The sequence below is a fragment of the Felis catus genome, chromosome B1 (assembly GCF_018350175.1).
Source record: "Felis catus isolate Fca126 chromosome B1, F.catus_Fca126_mat1.0, whole genome shotgun sequence".
Lineage (NCBI taxonomy): Eukaryota > Metazoa > Chordata > Mammalia > Carnivora > Felidae > Felis > Felis catus.
This window is the reverse complement of record NC_058371.1, coordinates 119,642,750-119,668,012: the sequence shown is the minus strand read 5'-3', so window position 1 is coordinate 119,668,012 and position 25,263 is coordinate 119,642,750. Positions and strand designations below refer to the sequence as shown.

The 25,263-nt window shown below is 41.2% G+C and overlaps 1 protein-coding gene and 1 long non-coding RNA gene across 4 annotated transcripts in view; one reads left to right on the top strand and one right to left on the bottom strand.

Moving 5' to 3' along the window:
- SLC39A8 (solute carrier family 39 member 8) overlaps window positions 1-11,441 on the bottom strand; it is an 80,036-nt gene extending 68,595 nt beyond the window's left edge. Inside the window, exons 1-2 of one of the 3 annotated variants that reach the window (XM_006930941.5) lie at window positions 11,194-11,441; window positions 9,968-10,446 (exon numbers count right to left, since the gene is read on the bottom strand). In XM_006930941.5, the coding sequence (XP_006931003.3) occupies window positions 9,968-10,186 (219 nt within the window). In that variant the 5' untranslated portion in view covers window positions 10,187-10,446; window positions 11,194-11,441. Of the gene's footprint in view, window positions 1-9,967; window positions 10,447-10,692; window positions 10,845-10,873; window positions 11,028-11,193 lie in introns of those variants that run through there. The other 2 variants (XM_023252908.2, XM_019829164.3) reach the window with 2 other exon arrangements.
- On the top strand, window positions 1,049-6,372 carry LOC109499048. The gene is made up of 3 exons (XR_002156167.3): window positions 1,049-1,307; window positions 1,408-1,510; window positions 6,240-6,372. It is a non-coding gene; the product is annotated as an uncharacterized LOC109499048 (long non-coding RNA).
- Window positions 11,442-25,263: the final 13,822 nt, after the last annotated feature.

Below are 25,263 nucleotides of genomic sequence, written 5' to 3'. Positions count from 1 at the left end.
GTGTTTTCTAGCACACGTGTTCAACATTCGCACGAAGCAGGATCTGTGACCCAACTCAGAATCAGCCTACTGATTTTATCATTCCCTTTCATACGAAGTTTGAGCTAACTCTCGTGCCAAACTTATCCCAGGGAGACCAAAGTAGCCCCTGTTCTCTTACCTGCTTTCCAACTAACAAGGCCAGCTAGACGTGAAGGACCCTGGATTCTGTCCGCTTATAAAACCCATACAGAGATCCTGAAGTAAATCTACACTTAAAACCGCAATTAGATCAATTTCTAGAAATACACCATGCACTCCCAACCATTCACATTTCAGTATGATGTAAATGCTGGATAAAAACAATACAACACAGCCTCAGCAGAACTCTGGAGGAGAAGAAATATTCATAACTTCAACGCACATTGAAACACTCAATATTATTTCTTTAGCCTATACACCAAAGGCTTACATTTTTTGGAATTTATCCCTAGTGTTTGATAAAAGGGAAGCAGAAGCAAACAGTCAAAGACTTTCTCAAGGTAAGAGCTGTCATGGAAAACTAACACTGAAACCAAAGTCAATGGACTGACATATTTCCTACTGAGCTTTTAGGACTGGCATATTTCTCATTGAACTTTTCATTTCATTAATCCTTACTGTCTTTTTATAGCAGTGCTTTCCTCTGTAAGTTGACCGACACTAGGGTGCTCAGGCCTCCAGCGAAAGACAATTTTGTTAAGAACAGTTATCACTATATCAAGTAACACAGTATTATAAAGTATGCATTGAGCATATGTTCGAGCCAGGCATGATGCTAAATGTTCTACATGTATTTCTTTATTGTTATTCATTATTTGGAGTAACATAGGTAATGGGAAAAAAATTTTACTTGAGTTACTACATATAATGCGCTGAAGATAGAAGTGCCTAAAATATAGTAATTGCTCAGTAAATGTTATTATTGTTTTTATATTTTAGTTCAAACAACCATCCTATGAGTACAGTTCTTTTTTTTTTTTTTTTTTCAGTTCACAGATGTAAAAACTAAGGATTAAGGAGGTTAAGGACTTTCCTGTGATTCCCCAGGTAATAAGTGACAAATTGGAATTTCAGCCCAGGTCTGTTTGATTCCAGAGGCCAAATTGTTAACCATTATGCTGTATTCTCTACTATAGTTAGAGATCTAAGAAGCTCACCAAATAAATCGATGACAACTCTGGATTATTTTTGAGCTAGGTTCGTAGAACTAAAGCCTTAGAGGCCTTATCAAGGCACACCTGTTTTTTGTTCTCTAGTCATTCAGTTAGTCATAAAAAAAAGTCAAGGTATTAAATACTTGGACTTGCAAGGCATAATACTACTTTTCAGGTTAACACCTTTGATCTAGATTCACAGATTTTTGTTTTTGTTCTCCTTAAACTCCAGGCCAAGAAAAACAACAGAGGATCTTTGGAAGGAGACAGAAACCAACTGAAACAAGGCTCCATTCTGGAGATTTTCTATGCTCCCAAATCCCTCCATCACAAAGGTAATTCAATGATAGTTTCATTTCTTTATAAATCTCAAGACTCGGCAAACTCATTTGCCCCTGAAATAGACAACGGGGAATAGTTTGAGAATAAATTAATTAGCTTCAATTACAAGCAGGAACCTACTGTTATCTAGAGTTGGGAAGGGGAAAACTTTCTGAAAACTATAGTTTCTTCAGTGGTCTACAGTTTAGTAACATTCTTTTTTTAAATAAATTGCACTGTATGTGACCCCAATATTAACTGTTTGCCCTTAGCAATATGGATAGTCCCTTGAGGAAATGCCACTCTGAATATAAGTGACTTGCAAACTCTTATTACCAACCTCAATAAGCTGCCTTTATATAGGGCTGCTTCTCTTTTCCCTGAGGAATATCAATCCCTCTCAACCTCAGGCCTTATTTTCCATTCCTATTTATATTCTTATTTTTCTCCCCTAATCTCTACTACTACAACCAAAAGAAACTGATCACATAGAGGACTCAAATGTACATGAAATTTAGTGTACATTAAATTTAAAACCCTTAAGTTTAGAAAACTTAAAACAGTCATAGTTGAAAAACAATGCTTTTTTTTTATGTTTATTTATTTTTGAGAGAGAGAGAGAGAGAGAGAGTACACGAGCGAGGGAGGGACAGAGACAGAGGGAGACACAGAATCTGAAGCAGGCTCCAGGCTCTGAGCTGTCAGCACAGAGCCAGATGGAGGGTTCGAACCCAGGAACCGTGAGATCATGACCTGAGCTGAAGTCAGATGCTTAACTGACTGAGCCACCCAGGCGCCCCAGCAATGGGTCTTTATGACAGGGAAATGAAGTCCCTGCACCTCAGCATATCCCAAGATAGGTATGATCAGGAAGCAGGATATGGCATGAATCCTGGGAAGCATAAAAACTGCAAATCTCCCCACCCAGCTACTCTACCGTGAGCAAGGAATAAAGATCTATCCCCAGTAAGGAAAAAAGTTTACCTCTGCCCTCTCCTGCTAACTGCAGCATTGACCTGCCTACAGCCAGAGTTAATCATTCTGCTCACCTACTCTTCCCTCATTGCTTCAACTCCTTCCTAGCACCTTGGCACAAACCACTTTCTGCAGCGCTGTGCAGCCAGCAAGGCAGTTGCTTCACAGGCACCTAAAGGAGGATCTACCCTCTCAACTGCCAGAAGAGAGAGTAAATTCATTGCCAGAATCCTTCTAGAGTAAAAGTGAAAACAGCACTGAAAGTTTTAACAGGAGGCATAGGTGTTTCTCTCCTACTCGGAGTCTATCCCTACAGGAAAACACAAGTTGATTAATATGCCTTTCAGAGGGAAGACTTAAAACTCAGAATTAGGAAAACTATTGCTGCCAAAATATTTTCTCTGAGAAAAGTTCATCATATAAGAAAGAATCAAGGACAATTTCATTCTATAAAAGAATTCATGTTGCCCACAGGAAAGTGCATTCTGTGGTTAATAGTATGAGACACATTTGATACAAGCAGATGTTCAATCAACAAATATTTTAGAAACTGAACCAGATATGCAAACTTATCCAAAAGGAGAATTTACTGATTTTTAACTCCTCCGTGAAACGTTTCCCAAAATGATCCTTCACCCTTTTTTTTTTAATTTTTGTTATTGTTTATTTATTATTTGAGAGACAGACAGTGCATGAGCAGGGGAGGGGCAGATAAGGAGGGAGACACAGAATCTGAAGCAGGCTCCAGGCTCTGAGCTGTCAGCACAGAGCCCGATGCAGGGCTTGAATTCACGAACGGTGAGATCATGACCTGAGCCGAAGTTGGTCACTCAACCAACTGAGCCACCCAGGCACCCCCTTCACCCTTTGAAACTAGTAGCACATGCTGGGGCGCCTGGGTGGCTCAGTCACCTAAGCACCCAGCTCTTGATTTCAGTTTAAGTCATGATCTCACATAGTGGGATTGAGCCCTGCATCAGGCTTCACACGGGGCATGGGGCCTGCTTAAGATTCCCTCTCACCTCTCTCTCTGCCCCTCCCCCACCCATTCTCACTCTCTCTCTCTCTCTCTCTCTCTCAAAAATTAAAAATAAGAAAAATAAACTAGTAGCACATGCTATCACCAGTCTTCATATGACAGTTAACCACAGACAGCCTAGTGATATCTCTCACCATATTTGCCTTAGCAATTACTTAACTACACAGTTTGCCTTGTATACCTTTCACATCTTATTTATTTAGTTTATAAGCTCTCTGAGGAAAAGGACTCATTATCACCACTGTAGTTTCTATACTCTTGGCACAGTTCCCTTCAAGTGACTAAGCAATGGATAAGCTGATAAGTGATCAATGATGAGTAACTTCTACTCACAATTCAAAATCTGAGGTAATAGTGGCCCAGGGTAGAGAGAGTATGATTTCCAAGACCATAATTCAAAAAATCCACTATCCCATAGTGTTGAGGATTGCCTGAGGTTCTACCACTTTCCATGTGACACCAGGTGAGTTACTTAATCTTTCTGTACCACGTTTTTCTCATGTGGAAAATGAAGATAATAATGGTGCCATTATCGTAGGGTTGGGAGTATGAAATGTGATAATACAAATAAACTGGCTAAGAGTTATGGCACATAGTACAAGACAAATAAATTCCTAGACACAATTATTTATGTTTTGTACAAAAGGGTTCGTGTGACTCTTAGAGTAGTTAAATATGGAAAGAATGAAGGGCATTTTCCTGGACAGATTCCAATCATACCTGGCAAAGAAGCAAACTAAATTCTTGACATCACAGTCAAATGAATTACGAGTGTCCTTCGTTTTCCCAAAACCTCTAGGAAACAATGATTTAACTGTACTCTGTCAACTTAAATGAGAGTGATGTAATAGATCAGAATAGGTACATTGTCTTAAAGGAAAAGCAACCAGAGACCTAAATGCAACCTCGCCCTCTGTCCCGCCCTTCATTTCTCACCTGAACGAGCAGGCTGGAAGGCATTCCTAGAAGACTTACCCCAGCCATTTCTCAGAACGCAAAAGCCAAAAGAACAGATGCTCTTTCTCTCCTCCATTCATGTCAGCGGTTCCCACAACCTCCCTCATCTAACCTACCATGACCCCCACCCCAGGAAAAAGTACAATAGAACAAACTATGCATACAATACATATGTCATGAACACACACACACACACACACACACACACACACACCACACACCACTAGCCAGGCCATCCACTGAAATAAAAGGCCTACAGTTACCTCACTGCTTCTCCCTCTGGCATCATCGGGCCAGAAACTAATGAAGGAAAAGATTTAACAATAGTTAAATGACACAACAGGCAAAAGACTGAAGTAGAAGATATTTATTTGGGGGCACTTTTATTGCCTGCTTTTCTGCAAGACGTAGGGTCTTTATGCTACCTCCCGACTGTCTCCAGGCCCACACAGTCATTACATCTCTTGCAAACCACCACAGACTCCTCCTTCATTCTGTCTTGGCCCGACCCAACACATTCCACACTCTCATGCGGAAGAATCTTCTGAAAACACAAGGCTGACCCTGTTACACTTTTGTTTGCAATTCTTTAATTACACATGTCATGCTGCGGTGCATTGTGGTTATGTATGCATATCTCATACCTCCCTCAATAAACTGTAACGTCATGGGAAAGCCCAAACTATTTTACCTATATTAAACAATCTTCACTCATTCACTCAAAAAATAAGTAATACGTATGTGTTACGTACGAAGCACTACACTAGCCCCTAGAGATGAGTCAGGTCCTTCCCTTCAATTTGTTTACAATCATGTGTGTATTGTAACTCATGATGTTATTTACATATTATAATATAATTGCAACATAGAATATATTATGATTGCATAGGCACCGATTAACATGGGATCATAGAAAGGTTCCTAGTAAATGCTTGAGCAGATCAAGAAAGGCTTCTCAGAAGCAGTAACGCCTACACCGATACCTGAAGCATCAGCAGATATATAGGGAGAGCGAGAAACTAAGGGAGATCCATTAAGATGAGAATAGCGGCAAAGGACAAGCCTTGAGAAATACACAGGAACCAGATCATAAAAGGGGTTAAGCCACATTAAAGTGTTTGAAGTTTATCTTGAAGGAATTTAATTGTTTTAGTAAGATGAGTGATATGATCAGATTTCTACTTTAAAAATGACCACCCTAATTATAGTAGTCATTCAAGACCTCTGTTAAACACATGAAGAGTTAAATGTAATTAGCATAAAAAAAACTATTTCAGGAATTCAAAAAAGAGAGAAATCAGTGAATCAGTGCTGGCTGTGATGCCCCAGAGAGGTTTTATGGAGGAGTTCAGCTAGGCTTTTAAGAACATATGATTTTGATAGGGTAATTCAAGGAAAAGAAGGACTTCCTAGTTGGAAACAGGAAGGGTACAGGGAAGATAATTAGCTAGGAAGTGGCTGTGCAAAAGTTTCAGGTGAATTCACAGAAGAGTGACTAGTTTAGTTAAGTGAGTGCCACGTCTGGAGAGGTAGGATGACATCTTAGGGTCAACCTAGGGGCACAGGGCCTTGAATGCCAGGCTCAGGATTTAAACTTCACCAGCAAAGAGAAGGCTCATGGCTGAGTTTTGAAAGGAGAGATGCATACTCCAAGTGTTGCATTAGGAACAGTGTCCAATTAGTGTTGAATTGGAAGAGGTTTAAAAACAAAGTTCAGGGGGGCATCTGGGTGGTTCAGTGGGTTAAGCATCTGACTCTTGATTTCATCTCAGGTCATGATCTCGAAGTTTGCAGAATCTAACCACTGCTAGGAATGAAGCCTGCTTGGGATTCTCTCCCCCTCACTCTCTGTCCCCCCCCCCCCCCGCTTGCATGCTGGAGCTCGCCCTCTCTCTCAAAATAAATAAATAAACATCTAAAATAAAAAACAAGGGGCTTCTGGATGGCTCAGTCTGTTAAGCGTCTGATTTCCACTCTGGTTATGATCTAGCAGTCCGTGAGTTCGAGCCCCGCATGGGGCTCTGTGCTAACAGCTCGGAGCCTGCAACCTGCTTCAGATTCTGTGTCTCCCTCTCTCTCTGCCCCCTCCCTGCTCGTACTCTGTCTCTCTCTCTTCCTCAAAAATAAATAAAACATTAAAAAATATTTTTTTTAAATACAAAAATAAACAAGGTTCAGGCAACTAGGTGTAGGAATGTGAAAGGAAAAATAAAAGTGGGAGTTTTCTGTGAGAAAAAAACAAAAAGTTAAGAGAGAGAAGTAAAACATAAGGTTGAGTGATGGACGAAACAAGTTCACCTCACATGCCAAAGTCCCACACCCACTCCCTCGTTTCCAACACTCCTACCATCCCTCCCTGGGTGACTGATTTATCTGAAAAGAGTCATTTCCTGAAGCTTAGTGTTATCATTTGGAGGATGAGAGTCTTCCTTTTTATCATGCTGTTTAGGTAGTATCTACAGCTAAGAACTGGGAGGTGAGGTTTTTTTGAAGAGAAAATTAAAAGAAAAGAACACCTGGAGAATGAGAGTGAACACTGGAACAAAGAAAAGGTCCCACTAAGGCCATTCTTAAATCCCCTAAATCAAATCACCCAGGATATTCATTCAGTTGGGGTGCCCCTGCTTTTTTGGGGGGGATAGTTTTGTGTATTTTTTTTTGAGAGAGAAAGTGAGAGAGAGTGGAGGAAGGGTAGAAGGGAGAGGAAGAGAGAGAGAAAGAGAAGAGAGAGAAAATCCCAAGCAGGCTCCACACCCCGCATGGGGCCAGATATGGGGCTGGATCTCACCAACTGTGAGATCATGACCTGAGCCGAAATCAAGAGTCGGACACTTAACCGACTAAGCCACCCAGGCGCCCCTTGGGGTGCCCTTGTTTATTGTAGGAACTCCCCGAGATAGATCAGATTTACACCCAGTCATGGCGCCCCAGAGACTCATTCATGTCCCAGGTCCCTCCCCTCGCTGTCTGGGTTGCCTATTCCACCTGCTCTTTATACCCCCAGTAACCATAAGCAACAGAAGGAGAAACTCAATTGTTCCATTGTCTCCAGTTTAAACTCAGATCACTTTGGTCTCCCGAAGCAACAACTTAATTTAATAGTACTTAAGGATGTGGGAAAAAATATTAGAAAACCTTCCAAAATTGTCTAACCAACCTCCAGCATACAGTAGTCTATGACTTGAGAAAAGCCTACCTAAGAAACATCACAGCCCCCATCCAAAGAGCAATGCCATTTGTAAATAAATCTCTTAGAAGACTGAATAAATCCCTGGCTCATCAAAACAAATTCTATTTTCTCAGCCTTTTTCAAAGTCAGAAAGTCAAGCTTCTCACAACAGGTTCATGTATTATTTATTCTACTTCATTATAGGTGAGGAAACTGAAGATACATTCTTTAAGACAGAGACATTAATGGCTCTAACTTTTGTTCCAGACTGGATGGTGTCCTGCTAGAATGGATATGAATGCCAGCAGATTAACAGATTCTCAGGAATGGCATTTCATCTGTCACCATTTAACGGATGACTATTGTTTTCTTTAGGACTTTTTAGAACATCAAGTTGATGTGTGTTAGGCTTGATTACATGATAAACCTTCCTCAGCTTCCCTTTGTTTCCAAAGTAATTACGGGCTTCTTCATGTCTTTTTTTGATGCCCACGAAGGCCATAATGAAGGTAGTCAAATATGCAAACATGGAAACAAGAAACAAGGTGCCAATATACATATAATTTACTTATTGAGGCATCCGACTTACTCATAAACTGGGATCATACTGCTAATAAAGTTAACTGATTTTCCTAAATAATCTAGGCATATTTTCCAGTGTCTTTGCCAACAGATGGCTCAGGGGTCTTTTGTCACTTTATAATTCATCTACACCTCCAGACACTACAAGATAAGGAGATAATTTAAATCAAAACAATGTGTGGGCCACAGATATGCAGCTGCAAGTGAAATCCTGAAGCTTCTTTCTAAGCATATGACCCACCACTCCTACTCCTACCTAGAAATACTTTAGTCAGCTGTTTCCCCTAATTGAAAAGAAGAGACCGCAACTAGACAAAAAGTACTGAGGAAGGTGTTTGCTTTATTTTCTGAAATATCTATATACTATGGAGGCATTTCAGTTTTCCAACATGTAAGTTCTCAGACACTAGACCAAATGTAATGTCATGCCAGAAATGGAACCATATATAGTTTACTAAAGAACATAGGTAAACGGACCACAAAACGCTTCATGGTCAAAGGCAGGCCGCCCTCTGATACCCCATGGCACCAGAAAGTTCTACTTCTTGAATATTGTGTGTTTTAATTGAGGTAAGATATATCTAATAAAAAAGAATGCAAACCTACCTATAGTGGTATTAGCAAGGATTTTACTTGATTAAAGTTTCCCTATCTGACATCCAAGATTAGATACATTGGAAAATGCTAAATTCCCAAGAGTGGAGAATACATAGTATGCAGTATTTCCTAAACATCTCAGAACACAAAAACTTTTTGTAACACAAACTAACACTGCCCATAAGTGACAAACACTATGCAAAATACTGCACACTGCTATTCGTCCTCAGTTGTTAGTGGAACAAGAGCAGAAAGGGAAAAAAATCAAGGCACTGAGTTAACTCAATTTTTAGAAGTGGGGAGGAGTTTGGGGAGGATGCTAAAAGCACCTTTTGCCTACCTCACGGTTTTAAGAAATAATCATAGAATATTTATCATGGAAGCGACTAGGAATCTACAACAGCATCCTTTTTTGAAATTTACTAATAGGTATGATCTTAAAATTCTCCAAGGTAGCTCATAGCTGTCCTTAAATCGAAGACATTACCAAATGCCCAGCTAATACTGTATATGTACTAAGAAATGTATATATTTTTTATTTCGAACGAATATTAGAATCAAACGCTTGACCTGACAAACGACTGAAAACTAAGACTCAATCCAGTTCCGGCACCAACTGGGTATACGATCTCGGTCAAGCCCTCATTGGTTTCCCTATCTCTGTACAACAGACCCTTCAGCTCTGGAGGCCTCATGAAACCTACATAGGAAAGACAACTACAAAGTATCTCGTCAGCAGTTCTTAGCTGTTAGATGAGGGTGCACCAAGCAACTGTTAATGAGGGTGCCAGGTGAGCCACTATCTTTGCTGGGAAGACTTAAGTACGCCGTTCCAATCTAAAAAGCATCTCATAAAGGTGCCTCCCGCCCTCGACTACTTCATAAACTTTTCTATAAAATGTTATGACCACAAGCGTCTGACCTCGCAGCTCATCAGGCGTAAAACTGCAATTTCTGGCTCCCTCAACAACACCAGCCCTTTAACCCTGGTTCGAGAAGCCCAGTGGGGTGAAAATTAAGTGCCGCCAATCAGATACCGCCCCGCGCTTGAAAAATGCCCCGAAAGTCTTCCTCCCTTGCTCTTCCCAAATAAATAGCGTTCCTACACAAATGGAAGTCCATGGGTGTCCGCGGACACTGGAAGGGCCGTACCTGATTGAAGTGCAGCTGCCCCGGCTCCGCGACACCTTCCGCGGGGGCGGCTCCCAGCTGCTCCAGCAGGCGCGCGAGCTGCGCCGCCGACAGGCTGCGATTCGCGCCGAACAGGCTCAGTACATCCTCGCTGAAGGCGAGCCCGGGCCCCGCCGCCGTCCCTCCGATGCCCGCGGCCGCCAGCAGCAGGAGCCCAGCCACCGCCCGGCCCGGGGCCATCCTGGCCGGGGCTGCCTTTCGAGGGCCTGAAACGGGCTGAAGCGCACGGGGACGCGCTGGGCGCACCTGCGCGGGTGCCCAAGAGCCCGCGCGCGGTTCAGTTGTCGGCGCGGGTCCGAGTCAGCCGTGACGCGGGCGCCCCTGGTCCTCCGCCGCCTTGGGAAGAGCCGCAGCCCGCGACCTGCGGGGCATTGAAGTGGCGGTGCAGCCGGGGGGCGGGGAGCGATAGGCACAGCGGGCCCCCGGGCCTCCTGGAGAGCCTAAGATAAAGAGGACAAAGGGGGACAGAGATAAAGGCCAGCGGGCCAACGCCGGCCAGCCCCGGGAGCACTGCGTGGCCCGAGCCCTCGAAGGCCCGGCCGGGCGTGGGGCCAACTGCCCCGGAGCCGGGTTTGCAAATGTCCCAGGATTTGCATAGTGTGGTGACACGCTCCTCCCGGATATAAAGCCCCAAACCAAGCAATTGCTTAGGAAGAACTAAAACCACTCGCACGGTAGAACCCCACCTCCTCTTCCTGTCTTGATGCTAAATTCCCGTAGAGGAAACTTGGAAGGGGTGAGACGGGCAGTCCCCAAGGAGCTGCAGGAAACAGCCCCTTCGAAGTCCTGGGCTTTGCGTCTAAACGGGACCCTCCCTCTCCCAGATCTCTTCTCTGGGCTTGGCAAACTAGCCTGCTAACCTCTCACCTCGCCTGTCTGTTTCTGTATCTGCGTCTCTGTGTGTGTCCACGTGAGTCTCAGTCTCTTTCTTTCTCTCTTTCTCTCTCAACACTGTCTCAGGCTAGTCTGCTCTGAAACTCCGAGATCGGCCCTGCGCCCTTTACAGACAGATAAGAGGCGGGCCCTGTCCCCTCCTCTCTAGCACGTGGTGACACACACACACCCTCCCCTAGCCTGAACTCCCGCGATCGTCCACGCCGGGGCGCAGGGCCGCTGGCCTTTCCTCTTCGTGTGCACTGCGCATTCCTCGTCCGACCCGGCTCCCCACCCGCACCCTGGGGGGTTACCTGAATGCCACGTCCCTGTCGGCGTCCCCAGCCTCCTTTCTGGTCTCGGTGATCTGTTACCTTGATGAAACCGACTTCCTGGAATACAGTCAAGAGCCCCATGCATTGTCTAAGAGGTTAGCAGGAATTGCTTTTTTGTCTCACTTCGTAAACTCCGGAGGAAAAAAGGAAACCAAATCTCCAGCGTGGTGGCAGGCTAACTGAGCTTGCACTGCCCAAGCCGGCCCTTCCTGACGCCGCACAGGATATCCGCAGATCAGAATGAATGTTTGTTTGTTCAAATGAGGGTTCAAGAAGAGCTGACTTAGGTGTGAGGTCAACAAGTTTGTGTAAAGTGAAGGCGGTGTTTGGGGACAAAGGTTGTGTCTGGTGGATATAACTGTCCAGAAATAAAGTAAACCTTGATTCCCTGCTACATGGCTAAATACAATAGGAAGAATTCATAGTGTTCTTGCCTTTCACCGGGGGAGTGCACAGCCTCCTAAATCAGATCTTAGGAGACCCTAAGGGCAGAAAAAGGCAAGGAGATGAGGAATGGGACAAAATCTCCTCTCCCATGAGAAACTTAGATGTGAATGAGAAAAACAGAGACACAGAGAGAAAATTCCAGAAGGATGAGGATTTGGGTGGACATAACTGAAGAGCTATCATATGGAAAATGTTTAACTGTATTCTAACTACAGAGAGCAGAAGGCAGCAGTAACGGGGCAAAATTACCAGGAGGACGGTTTCTGTGAAATATAAAGCACAAATGCTTGGGGGGTAGTGATTGCTCCACAATTGAAGGTGTTTCGAACGCACAGGTAAATGGTAGACAGATTCCTGCCTCAGAGGAATATCAGCAAAATGATCTTGATGCTGTGTCCCTTTCCATTATAAAAATCTAACATTTGTTAGTAATAATTTGTGAAATTACAGAAGGGCAAATATTTCACCCAAGGGCCAGAAGTAAATTCATGTCATAGTTAAACTCTTAAATTACACAGATGATGGGATTCTTCAAGATTTTTATTGGATTCTTAAAAAAAAAAAAAAAGTTTATTTATTCAGAGAGAGAGTGGGGAGGGGCAGAGAGAGAGAAAGAGAGAATCTCAAGGAGGGTCCTCACTCTCAGCATGAAGCCTTATGTGGGGCTCAAACTCACAAGCCCACGACCTAAGCCACAATCAAGGGTCAGAGGCTTAACTGACTGAGCCACTCAGGTGCTCAATTTTTATTGGGTTCTTAAGTGTAGTTTGCTGCCTATTTTTCCCTTTGGCCTCAATGACTCAAGGTGATTCTTAGAAATTAATGAATGCTCTAGATCATTTATCCATACCCAAGTTGTTCATTCCCAGCTTGAACTGCAACATTGATAAGATGTTGGATTTTCCATAAATATAAATGGGCTTTAAGTAACATAAAATTTAGGGGTGCCTGAATGGCTCAGTTGGTTAAGCGTCCAACCCTTGATTTCAACTCAGGTCAAGATCCCAAGGTCGTGGGATCAAACCCCAGGTGGGCTCTATGCTAAGCATGAGGCCTGCTTAAGATTCTCTCTCCTTTTCCTTCAGCCCCTCCCCTACTTACACATGCACATTCTCTCTCTCTCTCTCTCTCTCTCTCTCTCTCTCTCTCTCTCTCTCTTTTTCTCTCTCTCTAAAATAATAATAATACAAATTTTGTATTATGGATTTTTTAAATAAAATTTTTGTATTAGTCATTTATGTCTCTGTACTTATATTTTACCTACCCATCAACCACAAAAGACAATAAATTAAAAAAATAATAATCAACTTGTGTGGCAACTTTACCAAATACAGCTAACATAATTTAGGCATGCAACTAAGACAGGACATTCAGAAAATTACGAGTTACTAACTACCAAATTGGTAAGGCTAATTTCTAGATTTCCCACTCTAATGAAACATAATCACCAAAGTACTACTCAGATAATGTTTTAGGGACCAAAATATGACATTGTATCAGCTATATCATTACTGAAAAAAGGACTTCCAGTTTAAAATATAAAATGGAATGCTATAAACTATAATTTCTTTCAGAAATTTGCCTTAAAGTTTAAATAATTTTAAATGATAATGTTTAGGGGAGAATGCCGGGAACACCAGCCAGGATCTTGAACGATGCTTTCTCTTCCAGACAATGTCACCTGAGAAACTTGGTGATAGGTTCAATTCCCTCATCTATGAAACAAGAAAGTTAGGACAGAAGAACAAGTATCCATTCCAGCCTTATTTATAAATGTCTAATTTAGGAGTCATCTATCAGAACGAAACATGAAACACCTATAAGAGAAATACAAGTTCAACTCTCCAGTGGAAACAATATTTAAAGTCAAGTCTTACTTTTTCTAATAGCTTCAAATTTTTCTCAGTCCACGTCTTTTGTTACTTTTGCAAATAAGGAGCAAATGGGCATCTTTTAAACTTTCTCATGCATTCATTTCCCCGTGGAAGGACAAATAAGCAAATTGAAGCGATAGCACAACCCTTTCCCCTCTTCCCCTTCCCTTCTCTTCTGCTCCCTCCAGTCTTAAAGCCATGAGGTGGAGCATAGCATTGGTAAATAGTATCTGTGTGGAGGGCAGTCACAGTGGCCCAGAGAGGGGTGTTGGAACCTGAACAAGAGAAGAAGGATATCCAAGAAGGAGGGAAACTTAGTGTGAGCAGTTGGAGCCCACGCAGGCTGACACACGCATCCAGATGGTGAAGGGAACGTGGAAAATCAGAAGATGCATCCCTAATGGGGCAAGAATATGTGCATGCACCCCAGCACAGAATGTCAGCACCCAGGTATGATGAGGGGAGCATTCGTCCCAGTACAGTTTGTCAGAGCCCAGTCTAGAAGACTGAGTGCATCCACGGTGGCTTAGTGTGGTGTCTCAGAGCCAGAGCAAAGACAGGAGGGAATACACGGGTTGAGGGACAGAGAGGCAGCTGAGTGTGGAGAGTCAGAGTCTGGATGGGTGATAAAGTCATCTGTGCTTGATGCTGAGGAGAGAAACCCTGCTGAACAGTAGCATTAGGTACCAGACTCTGTGGTGAGCAGAGAGCTGCCTCACGTGGCACGTGTGATAATGATTTTTTTTTTTTATTCTCCCAGTTAGCTAACATACAGTGTAGTCTTGGCTTCAAGACTAGATTGATAGTGTCATTTAAAATAAGAAATATGTTCTTGGTCTTCATTCTCGTTTCTGGCACACAGCTCCTAAAACCTTGGAATTTCCTAAGTTATGAGAGTGACAAAGGTGTCTCTTGTTACGTTACTGAGGTGACTTTTGGACCCCCACCAGAGGATGGGGGCTGTTTGCCAGGAGTATCAACCATGTGATTAGAAGACTACAACTTTCCATCCCATTCCCCTGACCCCTAGGGTCAGGGACATTGACTCAACCGCCAAAAACCAATGATTTAATCAACCATACCCATGTAATGAAGTTTCCATAAAAACCCAAAAGGACAGGGGCATGTGGGGGTCTTAGTCGGTTGAGCATACAACTTTGACTCAGGTTCTGATCTCACAGTTCATGAGTTTGAGCCCCGCATTGAGCTCACTGCTGTCAGCATGGAGCCCACTTCAGATTCTCTGTCTCCCTCTCTCTCTGCCCTTCCCTTCTCGTTCTCCCACTCTCAAAAATAAAAAATAAACATAAAACAACAGCAACAACCAAAAGGACTAAGTTTAGAGAGCTTCTGGGTTGGTGAATTCATGGAGATTGATGGAAAGTAGAGACAGACTGCCCCTGGAGAAGGTGTGGAGGCTCCAGTCCTTTTTCTCATAACTTGTCCTATGCATCTCTTCCATCTGGCTATCCCTGATCCTTTTACAATAAACTGGGGATCTAGTAAGTAAAGTGATTCTCGGAGACCTGTGAGTCATTGGACCCTCAAATCTAGTCAGTAGGTCAGTGCACAGGTATCAACCTGGACTTTGTAACTGCCGGAGGCAGGGGGTAATCTTATAGGACTGAGCCCTTAAACTATGGGATCTGGTGTTATCTCCAGATAGATAATGTCAAAACTGAGTTGAATTGTAGGACGCCCAGCTGGTGGCTGAGATTTGCTCAGATATGGGTGGAAATCCCTCTCATACTGAATTTTGGGTGCAGAATCATAGGGTGTTGAACCCAAGCAGGAGAAGGAGAGAACTGGGGAGAAGAAAATAGTAGCAGAAATAAAAAATTAGCTAGACATAAAAAGATTCATTGAACAAGTGAATATATTAAAGAAAGTAGCAGCCAGTTTCCTCACTGTCAAGAAAAGGGTTTGCAAATTTGGAAAGGGAGAAAACCCATGCTGTTGGGTTGGAATTGGAAAAGTCATTGCAAATTCATGGTTTTCAGTATAAACAGATAAAAAATAGATATAATTGTAAATAATCCCCAGCTCTGTCCACTGCCAGGTCCTGGGAACAGTGATGCCCCAATAGCAATCGATGAGCCTACCTGTGGCACTGAGCTAAGCATGTAAAACCTATTCTCAGGGGGTGGCTGGCTGGCTCAGTCAGCAGAGCATGGCACTCTTGACCTCAGGGTTGTGAGTTCAAGCCCCGTGTTGGGTGTAGGGGATACTTAAGTAAAAATGAAACTTTAAAAAATAAAAAATTAAATAAAAACTATTCTCCTCTAATAGGAACGGGGGCTCCTTAGAGAAAGGGTTGATTATAGGACCAGGCAAGTGAAGAACAAGACACCCCTGGAATCTCTTGTTGTGCCTGAAAACAAGGAATTGGTCAAAGAATATAGAAAATACATGTTAAAGTTTTCCAAGGTAATAGGACGTTAGACCAGCAACTTACACTCAAATGGTTCAGTGGGGAAAGGTCCTTGCTTGCATCTTTTCTATAAGTTTGTAATTGCTTCAAAGTTTAAAAGATAAAACACAGGATTAAGAAGTAAAGAAGAAAGTTCCCACAACAAATTACGTAGAAACTCAATCTAAGTTTTGCTAAATCCTGACTTCATAATATTCAGTGAAATTAATTTCCTCGATTCATACGTATTTTTAACATCTGTATCCATGCTGTCTGGGAATACAAGAGTAAAAGGATGCATTTTATCTTCCTTTTAAGAAGATACTGAAGGTTGTACTTCAGTTTAGACAGAAATGAGATGATTGCTATAACGGAGATCTTAAAGGTTGCGGTAGAGAGATAAAAGCACCTATATCTGCAGGAGATGCTGAGCAAATAATTGACAGAGCAAGTAACCCTTGAGCTTGAAGGATAAGTAGACATTTGACAGAAAGACAAGAGCAGAAGAAGCACATTTCGAGATGAAGAAATGCAAAATGAAAAGCCCTGGAAGACCTAAAAGAGCAAGGAGAACCACAAGGCAGTCTTTGGAACCGGTGAACCTGGAGCAAAGAAGCAGGATCTAACAGAATCCAGAAACTCTCCAAGTTCCACTGGGTCAAAGGCATCTTTATCTACCGATGCCCCAAAAGATTCTTTATGGTCACTGTGGTATAAAAAAAAAGAAAAAAAGCAAAAAAAAAAAAAGCCTCAGTGATTTTAAACTTCCTTTTTCCTGTAAGTATCAAATAATATCCATTCCTTAGTATTACAAACATGCCACACTTAAAATTCTCAAATTAGAGCAAGGTAATGACTGTCCATATCATGCATGTCTATATGTCTATTCAGCTGTCAGTACTACAGACAATGTAGGTAGGAATCAAATTTCTTCATGTCCTCTGTGAACTAAATTCCTAATCTACGAAATGGGGATTAAAATAATGTCTGCTCAATCTGTGTCACTGAATAACTGTGAACATCGGATGTGATAAGGTGTGTGAAAACTCTTTATAAACTGTAAAGCAGAATGTCAGTATTATTATAAGCTGACATGGTAGGGTAATGTGACCTGTGTAATCAGCCAAGTGAAGTGCCATTGAGAAACGGACAAGAACAACCAAGAATACTCTGGAACAAAGACTACTTTATACCCAACAAAATTCTTGAGGCTCTTTTCTTCCCCCGAGGAAATTAAAGCACTAATCAGAAATAGAAAGAACCATGGATACCATCGAGTCTAACCTGGTCGTTTTTTAAGGAAAAGAAAGCTCAGGAGAGTCAAGTGAAATGGCGAAGTAACACATTTAGACCAGAGCATAGGTCCAAATCTGCCTCTTTGCATTTTGCCAGTCAGTGTTGTAATAATACTCAGTGTGACTTCAATTCGATTAAATTAAACAAAATTATATTAGCCTTTGTTTTTCTTCACTCTTCTTCCTTTTCTTTAGTTATTTTCTAAAGGGCCCATAGCTCCAAGTCTTTTGCTCCCTTTCAGCCCAGCTCACCCAGCATGACGTCACCATGGTTTTCTGTGCTTTGTAATTCCATACAATTTTTAGTATATTCTTAAAATATTTGGAAATTTTATATGTACTAACATGGAAAGGTGTTGAATAAATTAATGAAAACAGTAAGAACAGAATGTGTTGTAAAACAATATAAACAGCAGTGTGTGTGTGTGTGTGTGTGTGTGTGTGTGTGCACTTAAATTAACAAAGGTCTGGGGGAACATGCACCAAGCTATTTACAATGTTTTCCTCCTAAGGAGCAGGTTTAGAGAACAAGGGGATTCAAAGGGAAGAATAAGATCTTTCTCAAAAGAGAAGATTAAAGAAAACATACCTTTTTCTTCATATACTTTTACGGTGTTTGAATTTTTTACAAGGTACGTCTTTTATAATTAAAGGGATAGGGGCCCCTGGGTGGCTCAGTCGGTTAAGTGTCTGACTTCAGGTCATGATCTCACAGTCCGTGAGTTCGAGCCCTGCATAAGGCTCTGTGCTGACAGCTCAGATCCTGGAACCCGCTTCCGATTCTGTGTCTCCCCCTCTCTCTGCCCCTCCCTTGCTCATGCTCTCTCTCTGTCTCAAAAATAAATAAAAATATTTTTTAAAAACTTTATAATTAAAGGAATAAAAATGGTCAAACTGTAGATGGTGGTAGAATCCTGGGTGGCCTCTAAAATGGGGAGTTAGAATCAGTCAATGCATCTCTATGCGCCCAATGGGGACAGTCCTGAGCAGCAGATGCAGAGATCCCAGGCTGTGTGGCTGGCATGCTTCTTATCACAGAAAGCTAACAAAAATAGGATAGATTTATAAAAATAGCTCCAAAAGGCATCCAACCCTTCATTCTGTGAATCCAGAATAGTACCAGATCTTGGAGGGGGAATGGAGTGAGCTGACCAGCTGGCATGAATAAGTCTCCATGGGAGAGATACTACCCACATCTGTACTCTTCTAACTCTTGAGGGTCAGAGTCCCAAAGCTTCACTGAACTGCTGGGAAGTATAATCATGTAAGAACAATTAAGAATTTTGTTTTCGAGTTAAACTTAGTACAAATCTTAGCCTTAGGCAGAATTACAGAATGAAAACTATAGCAGGGAACCATTTTCTCCTCTGGGCTCTCAACCCCGTAATACCTGAGACCCACACCCTCTTCCTTTGCCTTCCCTTACTTCAAGTCTTCTAGTCCCAGTATCTCCCATTCCCATTAAAATATAAAAGATTAGGAATTAAAAAGTGGTACTTGACTATTTGCTTTTGTGTGTGTGTGTGTGTGTGTGTGTGTGTGTGTGCGTGCACGCATGCGACAGTGGTATCACTGGCTTATCTAGTTCACAAAACATTTTTAACTTAAGAATTTAAATGAGTCTACTGGAAGTAAGAAAGCAAACAGCAAGTGTTGTCTCCTCAGTGTCTGTACTATTCCAAGTTTAAATCTACTTAAGGGTCCTTTCGACCAGCTTCACTTCTAGTCTTTTTCCAGAAACTCATTCACACCACATTTTTGCTGGACAAGAAGTACTCTCACTGTTACTGAGCGTTCATCTATGACTCCTGGTAAAGCAATGAAACCCTGTTTGAGAGAGCTGCATGATCTTGTAAGGAATGCACAGACTCCTCCAACCGAAGGTCTCCTGGCAGCCACGCACTGAGGAAGGAGAAATGAAATAAGCTTCAGAAGACTTGAGTTATTCTAACTGAAACATGAACCGTTTTGTCATCTTTGTAGTTGCATCTGCTTAGCTCTTCCAGGCTGTTAACGAGAGTTTATTGAGACAATACAAATTAAAACATTTTATAAGCTACAAAGCCAAGGAAGACTAAGATTTCAAATTAGCCAAACTAGATTGAGACGTCATTTTCAGCAAGGCTTACAGCATCGTGACACAATTTATCTCTCTGACACACACAACAATATCAAACAGACTAGGTGGATCATCTTCTCCAGATAGAAAAGTACTTCTGTTCAGGCGCCTGGGTGGCTCAGTTGGTTGAGCGTCCGACTTCGGCTCAGGTCATGATCTCACAGTTTGTGAGTTTGAGCCCCGAGTCAGGCTCTGTGCTGACAGCTCAGAGCCCACTTTGAATCCTGTCCCCTCTCTTTGCCCCTCCTCTGCTCGCTCGCTCTCTCTCTCTCAAAAATAAATAAACATTAAAAACAAAAAAGAAAAGAAAAGTACTTCTCTATGGGGCCAGAGCATGGTCCAGAGAGCTCACTCTAGAAAACACAGCTTTCTTTTATTTTTTTTAACTTGGAGGGAGTTTGTCATTTTATCAAAGAAACTTTAATGTTTTCTAGTTCTATTTCTTGTTTTGATACTTTGTTTGGTACTTTTCAGAAGGAGGAAAATTATTCTTGGCACACAAATGAAAACCCAAGCTTTGATACCTGTGGCTTTACACTTAAATACGATCCATTCTTATGTGAAAGTCTTAATGTAGATAAATGTACTTGGAATAAAGTATGATTTACACAAATATAAAATAAAAGCAGGATAGATATTACAAGGAAAGCTAATGGTTAGAATACGCAGGAAACTTGCCATCTAAAAATAACATACCCTGGGGCGCATGGGTGGCTCAGCCAGTTGGGCACCTGACTTCAGCTCAGGTCATGATCTCATAGTTCGTAAGTTCGAGTCCCAAGCCTAGAGCCTCCTTCTTATTCTGTCTCCCTCTGTCCCTCCCCCGCTCATGCTTTGTCTCTGTCTCTCAAACATAAGTAAACTTTAAAAAATAATTCTTAATAAGATAAAAATAACATATCCTAATAGCCTAAGAACTGTAGAGAAGTGTTCAACTTATATTTGTGATAAAAGAAATATTCTCTAGGCATAAACTCTGAAGCGACTGAGAGAATTATGGATTTACTAATGTCCAAGGTTTTTTATGTTGCAGGCACAGTCTCTAGAAATGCCTTGTCTCAGGGTGCCTGGGTGGCTCAGTCGGTTCAGTGGCCGACTTCGGCTCAAGTCATGATCTCATGACTTGTGAGTTTGTGAGTTCAAGCCCCACGTCCGACTCTGTGCTGACAGCTCAGAGCCTGGAGCCTGCTTTGGATTCTGTGTCTCCTCCTCTCTCTGGCCCTCCCATGCTCATGCTCTGTCTCTGTCTGTCTCTCAATAATAAATATGTTTTAAAAAATGTTAGAAATGTCTTGTCTGAAGGAAAGCATAGACAACCAATGGACAACTGATGACCCTTGGGTGTCTTCTAGGATCTCCACAGCTTATTTCTTTTTTTTTTATTTTTTTAATGTTTTTTTAACTTTTTTTTACTGTTTATTTATTTTTGAGAGAGACAGACAGCAAGAGACAGAGCATGAGCAGGGAAGGGGCAGAGAAAGAAGGAGACACAGAATCCGAAGCAGGCTCCAGGCTCTGAGCTGTCAGCACAGAACCTGATGTGGGTTAAACCCACAAACCGTGAGCTCATGACCTGAACTGAAGCCAGACAGCTTAACCAACTGAGCCACTCGGGTGCCCCAATGCTTATTTATTTTTGAGACAGCACATGTGTGTGTATATGCACACAGAGTAGGGGAGGGACAGAGAGAGAGGGAGACAAAGCAGGCTCCCCGATTTGGGGCTCAAACTCAGGAACTGTGAAATCATGACCTGAGCCAAAGTCCAACGCTCAACCAACTGAGCCACCACCACAGGTACCACAGCCGCCCACCACAGCTTATTTCTTAATTCAAGTTATTCAGACCATGTTTGCTCTTTTTCAAGACAGAAAAATATAGTTTCCACTGAAGTTTGGTAATTCAACTAGTTATAAGAAAAACTCACGTTAAAAGAAGCCTAAATATTTACCCACACAAAAGCACCATGAATCTTTAAGCTTATTACAAGAGAAATACATACATAGGTGCTTTATTCCAAAGTCCCATAACTATTGCCTAGGTTTCTTTCATCTAAAAGAAGAAAGAATTGCTATAATGGTGTTAATTCTCAGAAAATATAGAGTTCAGATTGATTCTTTTGTCATCTTTAATTATCTATCATTTGTGAATTTGGGGGGAGGAAAGAAGGACAATAGAGGAGATGTTCCATAATCGCGTAAGTTTGATAAAATGAGTTTCATATACTGAATTAAGTTCTTATTTCCTTTGACACCTCCCAATTAGTTTTACTATTAAAAATGGAATCTAACCTCCAATCTGTGATTTCTGAACTGTTTTATCTTCAAAGTAACTTAAGCGTTTATTATATATTTGAGTTCTCACCCAACTATTGTGATTGTTATTTAATTACAGTTTTCAGGGGCGCCTGGGTGGCGCAGTCGGTTAAGCGTCCGACTTCAGCCAGGTCACGATCTCGCGGTCCGTGAGTTCGAGCCCCGCGTCGGGCTCTGGGCCGATGGCTCAGAGCCTGGAGCCTGCTTCCGATTCTGTGTCTCCCTCTCTCTCTGCCCCTCCCCCGTTCGTGCTCTGTCTCTCTCTGTCCCAAAAATAAATTAAAAAATAAATAAATAAATAATTACAGTTTTCAATATTTTAAATGTCATAGGAAAATGTTGCTGACATTGTCTTAATGTTTTTGAAAACATTAAGAGCTTGAATCCATTTTTGTAAAAGTTAATAAATGCACAGAGAAGAGACTTGAATGCGTAAATTTATCAACACTGATCATCTCTAGATGGTGGGAATATGAAACTTTTTCTTTATGATTTTTTACATTTTCTGAATCTTCTGAAAGCATTATTTCACAATTAAATGTTTAATACTAATGGCAACAACAAAATAAAAAATTAGACAATTAAGTAGAATGAGGATATGCACAGCTTTTCGTTGAAAAGCCAATGGTAAGGTGGGGTGAAATTTTGCCGTTGTGGATTTCATGTCTGTGGGGTTTTCTTTAATTTGAGGAAAGAACTCTTCTTTCTCCTTATTTATAGGGTTAATTAAAGACTCACATTAAGAATGAGAACGGAGTCAGCAGATCCAATACTTAGGGGGGGGGGGAATCCCCCAAGGCCATAATTTTTATGCTCCATAAAACTTTCCAACCACAACTGTTCTCTCCTACATGCAAAGGAAAAGGTAGACTAAGACCTTGAAATCTAAATGATTAAGATAGAATAAATGGCCCCCAAAATTCTAAGCAGCTACCACTTAGCAAGTTTTTATCTGAAATATTACATAGGAATAATAATTACTTTAGAGAGTTTTTATCTAAATATTATTAAGTATTTAAAGACTAAAACATCTAAATAAAACTAATAATTTAAAATAAAATAATCTAAAGCATTTCTTCTAAGATATCTAATGTGGAGTAAGCGACTTCTCCAAGTTGTTTCTTCCTCCTTACTAATAAAAAGGATTTTACCAATGTTCAAGTTTTTAATCTTGGTAATGCAAAATTATTTCTATTAGGCCTCTGCCCACTTTATTCTTCATCATTTTGTGATTCTAGGATTTGAATTTTCAAAAAGACTCAGAAAAATCTTGGAACAAACGTGGAGCCAAAATAAATTTTCATGCAGAGAGTTCAGACAGAAGTTGAAGCTGATAAAACCTAGTGTCTTTTCTGATCTTTTATTTTAAAAGAAGGTTGTGATACTCCATTTTGGCCAACTCTGGAGAATAAGACTAGCAAAATGGCTTGGATTAGAAAAGGAAGAGGTATGTTTAGCATTGTTATCTGTATACACTGCCCCTGAGATCTGCTGTAGATATAGAACCAAAGAATGGGGTGGGTACCATCACAGACCAGATCCTAACAAAACCATTTCTAAAGTAGGTTCAGAGATGCCTGGGTTTTAAGATAATTAGAGAACATTGATATCACTGTCATTTTTCACTCCTATATGTCCCTGCTGACACTATAGCACTCAATATTTATGACTACAGCTCCAATGCCACAAAAAAAAAATAATATCCAGGGCACTGGGTGGCTTGGTTGAGCATCCAACTCTTGAATTCGGCTTAGGTCATGATTCCAGGGTCATGGGATGAAGCTCCACGTCGGGCTCTGCACTGAGTGCAAAGTCTGCTTGAGATTCTCTCTCTCCCTCTACCCTTCTCCCTGACTCACACATTCTCTGTCTCTAAAATAAAAATACACTGAAGAGGGCACCTTTTGGGATGAGCACTGGGTGTTGTATGGAAACCAATTTGACAATAAATTTCATATATAAAATAAATAAAATAAATAAAATAAAATAAAATAAAATACAAATACAAATAAAATAATAGTAATAATATCCATATGTTGCTGTCTCAAATCCATAGTTACCATGAAGACATAATCACTCCGACACAATTTGGTCTATGAGGCAGATCTGATGGAAGCCTACAATGAAGATAATGGGATTTTCACTGCATCATCCAGATTAATGTGTAGTTGGCCAAACGTCATCATTTTCTTACAGATGTTATTTTGGTCATATAACCTTTGCTTGAATTATTATCTGGCACTTCAATTCTAGTGTGCCAACATTTGGAAAATTAATTCACTGCCTTCACCAGAGCTCTTCACATATAGTTCATATTCTTAAATATTAGGAGTCAATTTAAAGCAAAGGTAGCCTAAATAAGAAAAAGTAAATTGGTTTTTCATTGTTGACTCATTTAAAACAAAGACCAACATTCAAAATCATAAGCAGTATATATTTCAAATTTGCCATCCTCTTTTGATATAAATATTGGTGAGGACGGTAAAGAGCACTACAGGCTAACGAATTCACCTACATTTTAGAAACAAAAACAAAAAGAGACAATGCCTCATCCCTGGGCTTCTGGCCAAGAAGCAGGGTCAAAGTACCAAGAGGCTACAGTGTGTGATCAGCCTGTTCAGTCGGTTAAGTCGGTTATGACGAATCTAAGTGTGCTTGTTCACAGTGCTTTGCTACTTGCGAATTTTTCATAACTGTTAAAACAGGTTTTCCTTTGTTTCATTTTGGGTTTTTTTCTTTTTGTTTTTTTGGAGTTTTTTGTTTTTCATTTCTTTTCTTGGGCTGAATGCTGCTAACAGCTAATTATCCAAACTACCTGACAAGAAAAAAAAAATAATATGGAGTTCCCTAAACATTTTAAAAGACAAAAGAGGCACTTTGTCCTTCGGTTGGTTTGGGACTTGATTCTGTCATTTATCGCACATGATTGGGTATTGATAAACAGGGATTTTAATAAAGTGGTTTTCTTTGGTAAATATTCACTAACTGATCTTAAACGTATATCCCAAATGTTTCTCTTAAAAAAATTTTAAACTCTAGGGGTGCCTGGGTGGCTCAGTCAGTTAAGGTACGACTTGGGCTCAGGTCATGATCTCACGGTTCATGAGTTCGAGCCCCATGTCAGGCTCTGTGCTGACAGCTCAGAACATGGAGACTGCTTCAGATTCTGTGTCTCCCTCTCTCTCTGTGTCCCTACACCGCTTGTGCGCTCTCTCTCTCTCTCTCTCTCTCTCTCTCTGTCAAAAATAAATAAATAAACATTTAAAAAAATTTTTAACTTTATTCTTCTCAGCTTTGCACCAAATATATTACAATCTTCCAAGAACCTATTGACATGACAATGTGCTATCCGTTAACCTCTGGACTACTGTGTGAACATATGTAAAACTTAACCCAAACCTTTGTGGTAGATCGAAAAAGAGGATCTTTAGCCAGGAGATGCCTTGTCAAATATTGTGAGAATTAGAGTAGGTAATATATCTTGAGTATCTAGCATAAAGGCATATATAGGTGTGTGCGTGTATGTGTGTGCGTGTGTGTGTGTGCGTGTCTCAAGCACTGTGCTGTTATTTCATATGTGCCACAAATTC